This window comes from Dama dama, chromosome 12, assembly GCF_033118175.1.
Source record: "Dama dama isolate Ldn47 chromosome 12, ASM3311817v1, whole genome shotgun sequence".
Taxonomy (NCBI): domain Eukaryota; kingdom Metazoa; phylum Chordata; class Mammalia; order Artiodactyla; family Cervidae; genus Dama; species Dama dama.
This window is the reverse complement of record NC_083692.1, coordinates 55066724-55080203: the sequence shown is the minus strand read 5'-3', so window position 1 is coordinate 55080203 and position 13480 is coordinate 55066724. Positions and strand designations below refer to the sequence as shown.

General features: G+C 47.3%; 1 protein-coding gene and 1 long non-coding RNA gene across 18 annotated transcripts in view; one reads left to right on the top strand and one right to left on the bottom strand.

Annotated features, from left to right (window-relative positions):
* Positions 1 to 5057, bottom strand: part of TPM1 (tropomyosin 1) — a 28927-nt gene extending 23870 nt beyond the window's left edge. For 2 of the 17 annotated variants that reach the window (XM_061157293.1, XM_061157311.1), the window contains exons 1-2: positions 4837 to 5045; positions 3635 to 3760 (exon numbers count right to left, since the gene is read on the bottom strand). In XM_061157293.1, the coding sequence (XP_061013276.1) occupies positions 3635 to 3760; positions 4837 to 4950 (240 nt within the window). In that variant the 5' untranslated portion in view covers positions 4951 to 5045. Of the gene's footprint in view, positions 1 to 3634; positions 3761 to 3960; positions 4087 to 4836 lie in introns of all 17 variants that reach the window. The other 15 variants (XM_061157292.1, XM_061157298.1, XM_061157304.1 and 12 more) reach the window with 14 other exon arrangements.
* Positions 4098 to 13480, top strand: part of LOC133066333 (uncharacterized) — a 53939-nt gene continuing 44556 nt past the window's right edge. Inside the window, exon 1 of the long non-coding RNA XR_009695121.1 lies at positions 4098 to 4642. This is a non-coding gene — a long non-coding RNA (uncharacterized LOC133066333). The remainder of the gene's footprint in view (positions 4643 to 13480) is intronic.

The window sequence follows — 13480 nt, the reverse complement described above, 5'->3', positions numbered from 1 at the left end:
CTCTGGAACTTATTTTCTTTTCCATAAAAAATTGTCTCAAGGGTCCCTTCTAGTTACAAACTTCTCTGATTGTAGGAAGGTTGTAATCTGTAATCTGACCAAGTCAGGGCTGGACTGAGATGCTTCTTAAAAGCACACCAAGGTAAAGAATGTGACTGCCAATGCAGGTGGGTTCGACCCCTGGATCAGGAAGATCCTCTGGAGAAGGAAATGGCAACCTCTTCCAGTATTTTTGCCTGAGAAATCCCATGGACAGAGGAGCCTGGCAGGCTACAGTCCATGAGGCTGCCAAGAGTCAGACACTAACTTAGTGACTACACAACAGCAGTAAACGCAGACAAGATACTGAACATTTCCTTTACCCCAAGGATCCCTCAAATTGCCTTTTTGAAGTCATGTTCACTTATCTCCTGCCTTATCCCTTATATAAGCCCTGGCATCTACTATTTTTCTTCTCTATAATTTTATAATTGTTAGAATGTTATATAAATGCAACTATACAGTATGTAACCTTTGAGAAGTTAAAAAAAAAAAAAAAGCACACCAAGGAAGCCAACAGAACCCTATGAGAGCGTCCGGCTGCGGCTGGATGAAAACCAAAGTGGACACAATCTCTGGGAACCAGTCTCTGTCCATACTTCCCTTGGGCTATGTTTTTAAATGTCTTCTAAGTCTCACGGCTTTCTTTCCTCACCTTTCTCACAGAAGGCCCTTCAAGTCAGTTCCAATGTGTTTAAGTGTGGGAATAATGAAGAGAAAGAAAACACAGTTGACAACCCCCTCCTCCTCCAAAGCCATAACAACTGAACGTGCTTTTCTGACTCATTTGCTAAGGACATTATCACAGCCTCTGCTGAGACTCACAAGTCCCAGCATGGGCTCTCGCATCCTGTAGGTGGAGCCTCTTGCTTTGTTTCCACACAGCTTGTCTCCTCAGGAGGGTGGTCACAACCGCTTCCCTAAGAGTATAGACAGTAGGTCTCCAACTTTGAGGGTGGGAGAGAGGGCATCTGGGAAACTTCAGGAGCCCTGGAAAATTCTGGACACGTGCACATGCTCCAAGCAGCCAACTAGTGACTTAATGTCTTGCTTTTCAAACACCTGGGAAAGTCAGTTTCAGGTGAGTTCACTTTCATGCTGATGTCATTATACAAAAGAGTTTAGGACAGTTATTCTCAGCCTTGGCTGCACATTGGAATCACCTGAATATTTAACAAATACTAACACCTGGGTTCCACTCCCAGCGATTCTAATTGGCCTAGGGTGCAGCCTGGATTTTAAGTTTTTAAACCATCTTAGGTAAGTTTTTAAACCATCCATGTTTAGTTAAGGTTGAGAATCACTGATTTAGGAAGAAAAGACCTACAGGGAATAAAGGCTCACATATTGCAGATGTCATAGACATCACAGTTATTGAGGAAGGGAGTTGAGGCCAGAAAAAATGGAGCCTTTGATCCCCTCCAGCCTCACTTAGGTGGACTGACCACAAGAAACTCAAAACAAAGCCATCAGAGATTTGACCATGCGAATTACAACCTTTCAAGCTAGGAAGAGGCCATTTCTGGAATAGGATTTGTAAATTGTTTGGTAGGAAAATGTTTTTAGCAGTAGAAAAATGTGAAAATAGTTTACACTGGTGAGTAATGACAATGCAATGCCCTAGTCCCAAATGTAATATGATTCGACCTCAGGAAGCTGACCTCTCTCCTACCTCCTCCTTCCCCTTGTGACATCTGTCTCTTCCTCCTCAGGTCTTGACTATTTTTACTAGTTAGGAATCACTCTAAATAAAGCATTTCTTCACAATGTCTTCTACATCCCTACAGGTTGCAAACAACCTAAAAGGGGAAGATAATATAGTAGCCCCCCCCCCCAAAAGTGTACCATATTAGGGACAGTTTTTCAGTGGGAGAGGGAAAACAGTTTCAGAAACCTCCCCCTCCTCGTGGCTCCACCCACTCCCCCCCTCCAACTAGCTTTAAATATCCTCTCTGCTACTTCTACCTCATCTCATTCCAAAGCTCCCTTAAACAAGATTTTTCAATAAAGACATGATAGCACCACATAGTTACACAATAATTATGATTTTTTTCCCCCTTAAGAATTGTAGTAGCTTTTTTCTCCTCTTGCTTTCAGTCTTACTGGGCTATTTTCAAATTCTCTGCATTCTTTTCCTTATAAGGAATATCTCTCCTTGATCTATCAGCGGCTCTTTTGAAAAAGCTAAATAAACGTCCTGCTGGAGAATCTGGGGGAGACAGGCATCCTCCATTTAACCATATACGGAGCAGACATCTGATCTACATTATACAAAACTGGTGCAGAGTTATATGTGTTTTCTGGCTCTTTTTCTAAAGCCAGGTAGTTTGTAACTTAAATATTTTAGCTAAATCAGTGCTTCCTTGAACCCCCTCTCCAGGGACCTTGCTCTTCACTGAAACTTTTTCTTTTTGTCAGATTCTAAATGTCCTGTGTCTGGATCTCTCATTTACAAAGCACGCTTGGAGATTACATTTCACACCTTTCACATCACAGAAAGCCTTTACTGATTTCAAAACCCAGACCGTCCATCAATGTACACTTTACTCCCATACAAAAAATTCTGCCGTTGCCCTTGGTGTTCAACTTTCTGGGCATAGCTTTCCCTGGTACTCATACATTCTTGAAATTGTTGCTCCCTTCCCCAGGAATTCTTGCCTAATTGGGCCTCTAGGCTTAATTAGCTTCCAGAATGGTGTGAAAAAGAAGTCATTCCTTTGGAAATCGAATGCCTGTCTTGACTTATGCAGCAGAAGAGGCAAGCTCTTCAGCTAAGAGATTTCAGAGGGCAGTGGACAAAATACTGGCAGACTTTTTGTGGTGTGTGCATCACCCTTGAAACTATGTGGTGGTTGTCGGAGGCTGACAGGTCGGGGTGGGGCGAGCAGGGGAATCAGGGGGCAGCTAGCACACTATACCATATAAAGCACTGAGCTATATATAACTCCCAGCTTACTTTCTGGATCTAGTGCCCTCAGAGTGCAGACCCAAGCAAGTATCATCTTCCCAGGCAGATCTGAAGGGCTGGATTAAGACTTCCCTGGTAAGGAGGCCTCAAGGGTTTCTGAGGTCCACCATCAAGCCTAACCCTCTCAGAATAAGTAGCATGCACTATGTCATTCTTTCAATATAGAGGCCAGGTCCTCTGAATCCTGACTAGATTGGTCACTGAAAACCAGGCCTTCCCACCCACCAGAGATGGCAAAAAGAAAGAAAGTGGAGAAAACTAGGCATTCTGCTTGCACAAACCTTGGTGATGACACCTCAGAGGTTTTCTGCCACCACGGGGAAGTTTCACCTCCAGAGTCCAATTTCAGTTGCTGTGTTCTCCCAGATTCTCACCACCCTCACCCGCCTCCAACCCCAGGGGTGAAGGAAAGAAGGCGAAAAAAGAGAGAGGAATGGATGAAATAAAAATGAACGTGTGCAGTAGCAGTTGAGGGCAGCATCCAGTGCTCTGGGCCATGGCAGGCTGTGCGCACGTGTCCAGCTAAGAGGAGGTGACCCTCCTCCGTGGTTCTGCGGCCCCTGTGATGACCCCCAGAGCCCGGCACAAGGGCAGGAGGTGAGGGGGGCAGTGTGTGCGTGCACTTACGTCGGTGGCCTTTTTCTCCGCCAGCTCCAGCTTCTCCTGGGCATCTTTGAGAGCCTCGGAGTATTTGTCCAGTTCATCTTCGGTGGCCTTGAGTTTCTTTTGCAGCGACACCAGCTCATCTTCCAGCTGGGAGTTGGCCGTGGGGGACGGGGACGGGACGGGGTGGGGGGGTGCGGCAGGCAGCGTGATCCCGCAAGGGAGGGTTGTGGGTGCGCAGAGCCAGAAGGACAGGGACAGCGGGAGAGAGAAAGGGAAAGACAGGGAGGGAGAGAGAGAGAGAGACAGAGTTAGCCATTCGTGCGCTGCGCCGCGCGCGCCCGGGGTACCTTGGCGGCGGCCTCGTCGGCGGCCAGGAGGCTGTCCTCTGCCTTGTGCAACTCCTCCAGCACCCGGTCCCGCTCGTCCTCCGACACCCGCAGCAGCTTCTCCTTGGCCGCTATGTCCTCCTCGAGCTGGGGGGCGGCGGCGGGCGGGCGCGGGCGGCCGGCACGGACCGGGTGTTAGACACACACACACAACACGGGCACCGGGTTGGCTGGGGCCCTTCAGTTTTGGGGCGCCACCGAGTTGGGGCTCAAGGGTCCCTAGGTAACCCCCTCTTGTCCCGAGGCTACTTCATACCCCTCCACCGCTCCCGGGGACGAGACTCCTACCGAGGTCTCGGTGGGCTCAAGCCCACAACTTGGCGTTGCAGAATAAATGGATGGCCATGATTCCGAGCCCGCCATACCCTCTCTTCTGTCCCATCTTTGTTTTAACCAAAAAACTCCGTGACTGTCGCTCCCTCCTCCCTGACTTCCCCCCTCCCCCAGTTGAATGTTTTATATTCCCCGGTCAAAAGTCCAGAAGAACTTCTAACACTTTCTGGATTTGATTCCCTTCAACCCTCCTCCTCTCCCCCACCCCCAGATCCAAAATTGCGTTCTGATCCTCAGAACCAAGTGCCTCTAGCACTTGATGGGACTTCACGGGCTCCCGCAACCCGAGAAGGGAAACAAGCGTCCCCAGGTAAGAGAAAAAGTTAGAGTAAGCCAGTCTTGCTCTGTCCCTCCCGCTTCTCAGACGCCCTGGAGTGGGGGGTGGCTCCCGGAGTCCTCGGGTGAGGGGCCAGGAAGGGGTGCCAGGCCGGGTCCCGGGGCTCCGGGCCCCAGGGCGGGCGGAGCGCGGGCGATCCGCGGGCGCACAGTTGGGGAGGCGCAGACCTGCTTGCTCCTGTCCTCCGCTGCCTTCTTATCGGCCTCCGCCTGCTCCGCTCGATCCAAGGCGTTCTCCTTGTCGAGCTTGAGCATCTGCATCTTCTTCTTGATGGCGTCCATGGTGGCGGCGGCGAGGGGCCCTGGGGCTGCGGCGGGAGCAGGGAGGAGAGCGCGCGGTGAAGCTGCGGAGCCGGAGTGCGAGCGCAGAGCCGCCTGCTGCTCCCAGATATGTACTTTCCCAAGGGGGCGACCGCATTCCTCAAGACAGCCAATACTTTTTTGGAAGAGCTTTTTTCTCCTGCCCCCTTTCCCCCTTCTCCTCCCTCCGCCCCCCGCGCCCTCCCCGCTGCTCCCGCGGGGGCTGCTCGCCCATTCGCTGCCGCCTGCCGGCCTCCCAGTTGACGGTGGATATGACTATATATGGGGACCCGAGCAGCCAGCCGAGGCAGCCGCCGGGCGAGGCCTCCCGTTTTCCAAACCTGCACGCCAGGGAGAGGGCAGAGGGGCCTCTGCGGGACCGGGGGCCTCGGTGCTACCCTCCGCCCTCTGCGCCCCCTCCTCCCGGGGTTCACGCTCCGGCCCTAGGGTCCCTGGCCGAGCCGTCCTTAATCACAGGAGGCCTGAGGAGCGAGCCGGGCAGGTAGAGGATGCGCGTGGCTTCCTGGGCCGCCAGACCCAGCGGCGCGCTAAGCATCGGGGACCTGGGGTCCCCGCAGCCACCGCAACGACGCCCAGGCCCATGCGCTCCCGGCGCCCGCCCTGCCTACAGGGTGTCAGCCCGGGCTGGCTCCCATGTTCTGGAAACTCAATTGGAGCAGAGAAACAAGTTGGGAGGGAGGCCTGGGGTGCTGTATATGTCTGCTGGTGCGGGCCAGAACATCTGCGAATCTGTCTTAATGCGGCTCCCTGTCCTCCAGGGGAGAGGCAGTTGTACACCTTAGGGGCATAGGACCCGGTTCTGTGTGTGCCTGTATGTGGTACTTCCCCCAAAGGGTGGGGTGTGTTTGTTGGTGTGTAGGTGGGAGCTTGCGAGTTTAACGGGAAAGGCTATTGAGTCGAGAGTCAGGCAACTTAGTTTTTTGGTCTCTATCACCAGCAGCTCTGTAACCTTGACAAGCAAGTTGGCCTCTGTGCTACATCTTTAAACCTGGGGATGAGGGGTAGATGATCCCTATGGTGCCGCCAGATCTAACTTTTAATCATTTTCCTTGCACTGAGTTTAGGGAGTTGGCCTCTTTCCATGTTAGGCATTCAGGTACTAGGTTACCAAAACACAGGGATAAATGTTATCCCAGCCAAGTCATTGTATCCACAGCTATAACTCTGAGGAGGGAACAGGCCCTGCTCTGTACAGTAAGCTCTGCTCAGAGGCAGGAGGATTTCCCCCTATACCTCTTACTCCTCCCAGTCCCCATGGGGAAAAGCCTGCTCTTTTCAGACTTTTGATGGGAAGGGAAGAAAGGGGGCTGTCCCCAAACCCCCCTTGAGACTGGCTGAGGCAGAGCTGGTGAGGGTCTTGTTAGGTCTTGTTCACAGTCCCTGCGGAATAATTCACAATCTGTCCTACATGGATACTGAATATTCCCTGGACTGTATCTGAGCAGATCAGGCAGGTCAAACAACTTGTAAGTCCTTCAGAGAATGATCAAGTTCCTCCCAGGATTTTATCAGGTTTCTTCCACTAACCCAACTGCCCAGGAAGGAAAAACAAAAACAAAAACCCCTGATCTAATGGTCAGAACACTAGATTTGTGTGCACAGGCACTGCATGGTACAGAAATTCACCAGGACCCTTTGGTCACCACATGTGAACCCAGCCACTGGAACACTGACAGAGTTCAAGGCCTCTGGGTGACATACAGATGTGTGTGTGGGCCCCAGGGAGCTGGCTTCCTAACTTGGAGCTCAGCATAAGGGGTATGAGTAGGGACCCCAGAGTTAGACCCTGGAATCCAAACGTGGCCTGGCTACCTCCTTGCAAGATGGCCTTAACCATGTTATAATCTCTTTAAGCTGCAGTTTTCTCTTCTGTAAGGTAGGTATACAACTTCTTCCCTCTTAGGGTTGTTACAAGGATGAAAATGAGATAACGAATGAAAAGCATTTTGTCTAGCACATAGCAAAGTGCTCAGTAGATTGTGGCTGCTCGGGTGGCAGAGGGCAAGTCATCTCTTGTCTCTGGGCCTCAGTTTTCTCATCTATAAACTGAGGCAACTGAACTAGAGAAACTCCTGGAGGGACCATGTATTAGTGAATTTTCTCCACTGTGCCAAACATTGAGAAACACGCTAAAGTCTCCTTAAATAAACCAGTGTTATAGACCATCTATTCAAACACACCACCGGTGAGCACCTGTTGTATACCAGGCAGGCACTAGGCTCCAGGGTCCCCAATTAAGAAAGACATATCCATGTCCTCCAGGTATTCAGCATGAGCAGGGGAGAAAGAAGAAGAAATGACCAGGTCAGAGCATACAGATAAAAACTATTCTGAAAAGTGGTGGTTTTTAAACTGATTTTAGAGGAAGGATAGCAATTAGATAGAGAGGGGGGTATTATAAGAGCCAAGGGTAGGAAAGAGAATATTTGATGGTGGTTGGACAGTAGGTTCACTTGGGGGTGAACAGGGACATGAGACTGGAAAGGTAGATAGGAGGGGAATATGGTGAAGGGGCTTGAATTTAGGGATTCAGACATTCAGGTCTTATTGTCTAAGTTTAAACCATCCATTTTTTTCTTCCCCTCCCTGCCCCTCTGACCCCCCTAGAAGTCAAAGACTATGGTGTCCAGTATGGAAATGGAGCTGCACAAAGCCAATTTAAAAAATTCCTTGGTACCATATCACTAATCCCTAGACTGATAGGTTAACATAACCGGTCCCTGGACTCAGTCATTTCCATTTCACCACTGGTGAGATTCTGCCCCATGAATAGCCTGACAATCAACCAGGTTCAACCCAACTTCATGGACTTCACTATCCACTACCCTTCTGTAATCAAGGGTTAGGACCAGGCAAAATATCTTCACTTAAACAAGAATTTCTCCTATATTGGTTAGATCTCCTGGTCCTTGGATAGCATAAAGGGTGTGCGCTGGGGACTTCCCTGGTGGTCCAGTGGTTAAGACTCCATGCTCTCAATGTAGGGGGGATGGGTTTGATCCCCAGCCAAAAAAAAAAAAGAAAAAGAGGGGCAGGCTAGACAGCCATGGGATATACAGTATATTCCTGTTCCCTACCTGAGTGGCTGTGACTTAAGCACAGATCCATAGGCTAGCCAAGGACCTAGTGTTGTGGCCTGTTAGGCAGAGATGAACTGTGCCTCTGGGCTTCTCTTTGACTGTAGTTTGAACTAAGAAGCGTGGAAAATATGAATCCATAGCTGAAGCAGCTGAAATAAAAAGGGGTTATAATCCTGCGCTGGAGATGCCTTGTATGAGGGTGATTAAGGCTGGTTAGAGATATTTGGGCTTTCTTCCAAATCAGGTCTTGGTAGCACATCCCCACCCAATTAAGTGTGGTCATTTCACATGCCTTGGCCAAGGAAATGTGAACAGAGGTAACTTATGGTAGATACTAGGAGTTAGTATGGCTCACTGTGTTCTTTTTCAAAGTTGTCGCTGTTTTGTAGTCTGGATTTCCAAGTGGCTGTGGTAAGTAGAGTTCCCCTTTCTCCAGAACTAACCCTTGGTGGACATGTAGCACAAGCAAGATATAAACCTTTGCTGTTTTAGGCCATTGAGAACTGGGGGCTGTTTGTTACTGAAGCATTACTAGCTTCTCCTGACTAATATATCATGACAGGCCATGTATCATTTAAGGTATGAGGAAGCAGAGAAGTTGGTTGTAGAAAAAAAGAATGGGGTAGACATATCATGGTAAACAGAAACACCATTAGGAAAAAAAGACTGGGAAACAATGACCAAATCTCAGGTCCGGGGGTCCTTATAATTACACCCTTTCTTTCCTGAGGTCACATGAGACAGTCAATGTTCCTTGAAAGTTAAACAAAAAACTGACCAGATCATGGTGGTGTGGGACCCCGCACAGTATCCTTGGTCTGGATGTTCTTTGTGAACACCAAGAACGTCCTTGGAATTTCCAGAAGATTTCTCCAGTGCTTGGTATTCAGTCATCTCTCCATACATGTTTGTTGAATGACTGTTTTCTTGGCTGTTAAGCATACAAGTAGGAGAAACAGTTCCTGGGAAGGAACCACAGGAAAACTAGACTCAAAAGACTTAATTCCATTCAAAATAGAGATTCTATGTTATACTGTCTCAAGAATGGATATAAGTGTTATGATAGGATAGGACAAATGTCCCACAAATATTTACAGAGCCCCTTTTGTGTGCATGGCACTTAACTAGAGTTTATAGGATCAAGGGAGAAGGGTAAGAGATGGATCTTTTCCTCCAGGAAAAGCATCTATGTATGTTACAGGGTAAAACTCTCTTTTGGTGGGGGGTAGGGTGGGGGATGCAAAAGTAGGAAGTCAAGAAACACCTGGAGTAACAGGCAAATTTGGCCTTGGAGTACGGAATGAAGCAGGGCAAAGGCTAATAGAGTTTTGCCAAGAGAACGCACTGGTCATAGCAAACACCCTCTTCCAACAACACAAGAGAAGACTCTACACATGGACATCACCAGATGGTCAACACTGAAATCAGATTGATTATATTCTTTGCAGCCAAAGATGGACAAGCTCTATACAGTCAGCAAAAACAAGACCGGGAGCTGACTGTGGCTCAGATCATGAACTCCTTATTGCAAAATTCAGACTTATATTGAAGAAAGTAGGGAAAACCACTACACCATTCAGGTATGACCTAAATTATATCCCTTATGACTATACAGTGGAAGTGAGAAATAGATTTAAGGGACTAGATCTGATAGACAGAGTGCCTGATGAACTATGGATCGAGGTTTGTGACATTGTACAGGAGACAGGGATCAAGACCATCCCCAAGAAAAAGAAATGCAAAGAGGCAAAATGGTTGTCTGAGGAGGCCTTACAAATAGCTGTGAAAAGAAGAGAAGTGAAAAGCAAAGGAGAAAAGGAAAGATATTCCCATTTGAATGCAGAGTTCCAAAGAATAGCAAGGAGAGATAAGAAAGCCTTCCTCAGTGATCAATGCAAAGAAATAGAAGAAAACAACAGAATGGGAAAGACTAGAGATCTCTTCAAGAAAATTAGGGATACCAAGGGAACATTTCATGCAAAGATGGGCTCAATAAAGGACAGAAATGGTATGGACCTAACAGAAGCAGAAGATATTAAGAAGAGGTGGCAAGAATACACAGAAGAACTGTACAAGAAAGATCTTCATGACCCAGATAATCATGATGGTGTGATCACTCACCTAGAGCCAGACATCCTGGAATGTGAAGTCAAGTGGGCCTTAGGAAGCATCACTACGACAAAGCTAGTGGAGGTGATGGAATTCCCGTTGAGCTACTTCAAATCTTGAAAGATGATGCTGTGAAAGTGCTGCACTCAATATGCCAGCAAATTTGGAAAACTCAGCAGTGGCCACAGGACTGGAAAAGGTCAGTTTTCATTCCAATCCCAAAGAAAGGCAATGCCAAAGAATGCTCAAACTATCACACAACTGCACTCATCTCACATGCTAGTAAAGTAATGGTCAAAATTCTCCAAGCCAGGCTTCAGCAATACGTGAACCATTAACTTCCAGATGTTCAAGCTGGTTTTAGAAAAGGCAGAGGAACCAGAGATCAAATTGCCAACATACACTGGATCATCGAAAAAGCAAGAGAGTTCTAGAAAAACATCTATTTCTGCTTTATTGACTACGCCAAAGCCTTTGACTGTGTGGATCACAATAAACTGTGGAAAATTCTGAAAGAGATGGGAATACCAGACCACCTGACCTGCCTCTTGAGAAACCTGTATGCAGGTCAGGAAGCAACAGTTAGAACTGGGCATGGAACAACAGACTGGTTCCAAATAGAAAAAGGAGTACGTCAAGGCTGTATGTTGTCACCCTGCTTATTTAACTTATATGCAGAGTACATCATGAGAAACGCTGGGCTGGATGAAGCTCAAGCTGGAATCAAGATTACTGGGAGAAATATCAATAACCTCAGATATGCAGATGACACCACCCTTGTGGCAGAGAGTGAAGAGGAACTAAAAAGCCTCTTGATGAAAATGAAAGAGGAGAGTGAAAAAGCTGGCTTAAAGCTCAGACTATGTTTCCCAATATTTGATTAGAAAAGTGAGTCAACATGAGCGTAGCTTACTAATGTGACATCTTTAAAAGGAACACTCACTCGAATAGGTACATCAAGGTCTGTTTGTTTACAAAAACAAAACAAAACAAAAACCTTATTACCTAATAGTCCCATCCTATTTAACAACAATGCCTCTCTACGTGTGTTACTGTGACTCCCCCAGAGTCCACAGTGCTGACTCAAGCAATTAAGGGAAAGTGAAGAATCTGTAATTAAGCTGATAGACAATGGTTTCTTGCACTGGGTTTTGGAATGCAGCATGTCATGTCCCACGGAACAAGATACAGCGTGTTCTTCTCATACACAAGAACATTTTCTTTCTTGAGGATTTGTGATACTACCCTCAAGAACCCAAGGAAAACATGCCCTGTTTCCAGGGAGGGTTTGGAGCTCTGAGAAAGGTCTTTAGGATATCGTGGACACCTTCCTTAATTGTTTAGTGACGCACTGCTGGTCCTGATTCTGTGGCAAGCTCCCTGAATACTCTTGCTATCTGGAGGGTTTGTATGGGTAAAGTGGTTCTCCCAGTACAAAAAAAAAAAAAAAAACCACAAGTTTTTCTGTCTTATATCTTAATTCTCTTTCAATAGCAGCAACTATGTATAGATTTAATCATGCTGACTCGTGAAATTGAGCTGTCTCAAGAATGTCAATATTGGAACATCCCTGGCTGTCAAGTGGTTAAGAATTTGCTTTCCAATGCAGGGGATGTAGGTTCGATCCCTGGATGGGGAACTCAGATCCGACATGCCTTGGGGAAACTGAGCCCAACTAGAGAAGCTCATGTACTGCCACTGCTGAGCCTATGCTGAGCAGCAAGAGAAGCCTGAGCATGAAAAGCGCTTGTGCTGCAACTTAGAGAAGCCCCTGCACACTTCAGTAAAGACCCAGTCAAAAGAAAAAAATAAAAAACAGCAACATTCTCTATGGATGTAAAATTTAGAAGGCACCTAAAAAGCTTATTGTCTCTTCCTCACAACATCTTATGTCAGCATCAGGATGAGTGCTATTCCCCTCTCTATAGATTAGAAAACCAAAGGTGGTGATGACTCAACATCACCCACCTGGGAGGTAGTTGTGCAGGAATAAGGATGTGAATGCCCCAGTTCCCAGCAATGGAGCTTTTTTCATTAACCATTCCCAACTGTTTTTATATTAATACTTGATTTTGTATTTAAAAGCAACACATTATAAGGTGAAGAGGAGAGGAAAAGGGGCCACCAGAGGTCTTGCCTACATATCATGGTGGTGCTCAGAACTCACTCAGTCATGACCGACTCTCTTGTGACCCCACGGACTATAGCCTGCCAGGCTCCTCTGTCCATGGGATTTTCCAGGCAAGAATACTGGAGTGGGTTACCATTTCCTCCTCCAGGTGATCTTCCTGACCCAGGGATCAAACCCGTGTCTCTTACATCTCCTCTATTGGTAGGCAGATTCTTTACAACTAGTGCCACCATATGAACATGGTTAAAAGGTTAATAGTAACAAGGCTGGGACTGAAGGCTCACCCTGCATGGCCCAGCTCAGGACTGCAGCCTAGGCTCCTAAAGGTACCCTCATTCTCCAGTGATAGGAGAACTTGGTGAGAAAGTGTGGTTGGGCCAAGGCAACCAACCTTCTTGCCTACTCTTGTGTTTATGGCCCAAGATGGGACAAGAAGAACATTTTTATGAAGACAGAGGGACAAGTACAATCATTTTGTTCTCAGTAGCTTCAAAGGAGAGTTTGAGGTAACTTAGAAACCTACACCTCCTTCTTTTAAACCTTTGGGTCAGCAAAAGAATGAGCTACCAGTCCATCCAGGCAGTGTGTTTGAGGAAAAATGAAGACAAAATATGTGGTCAGGACAGCACTGAGTGCTTCCCCAAGCCAGAACCAGGGCAGAAATGAAAGCATCTACAGGCTTCACCATCTAGAGACCTGAGCCAGCTTCGGGGGCCACATCGAGGCTTTGGCATGGTTTTAATCATTGCTTCCCAGCAATTCCTACATTCCTTCATATTGGATGCCACCTATTCATTTTTATATTTTTATACTTGGTTCTCAAGTTTCTACTGATGTCCTTAACAGGAACATATGTGAAAGTGACCTTTGCAGCCTCCCAAGTGGTGAGCAGAGCTCCACACTTACTCTGCAGACTCTGAAACCTGATGCAAAACTGCCGTGGATGTGGACAACCCTGGTGCCTCCTGCTCGAGCTGAGGTCTGGCTCCCAACCGTCTGGGCTCTAGGAGAGCCACTACATTAGGTTAGATCGAAATTGGGGTTTCTCAAATTTTATTTCTGGGCCTATGCCCACTCACTGCCAACAGCTTCAACTTCGGTTGAGATGATCTGGTTTGGTGGCCTAGGGTTCTGAAAATAAGCAATAGACTTCCTTGTTTTTGTAACTACC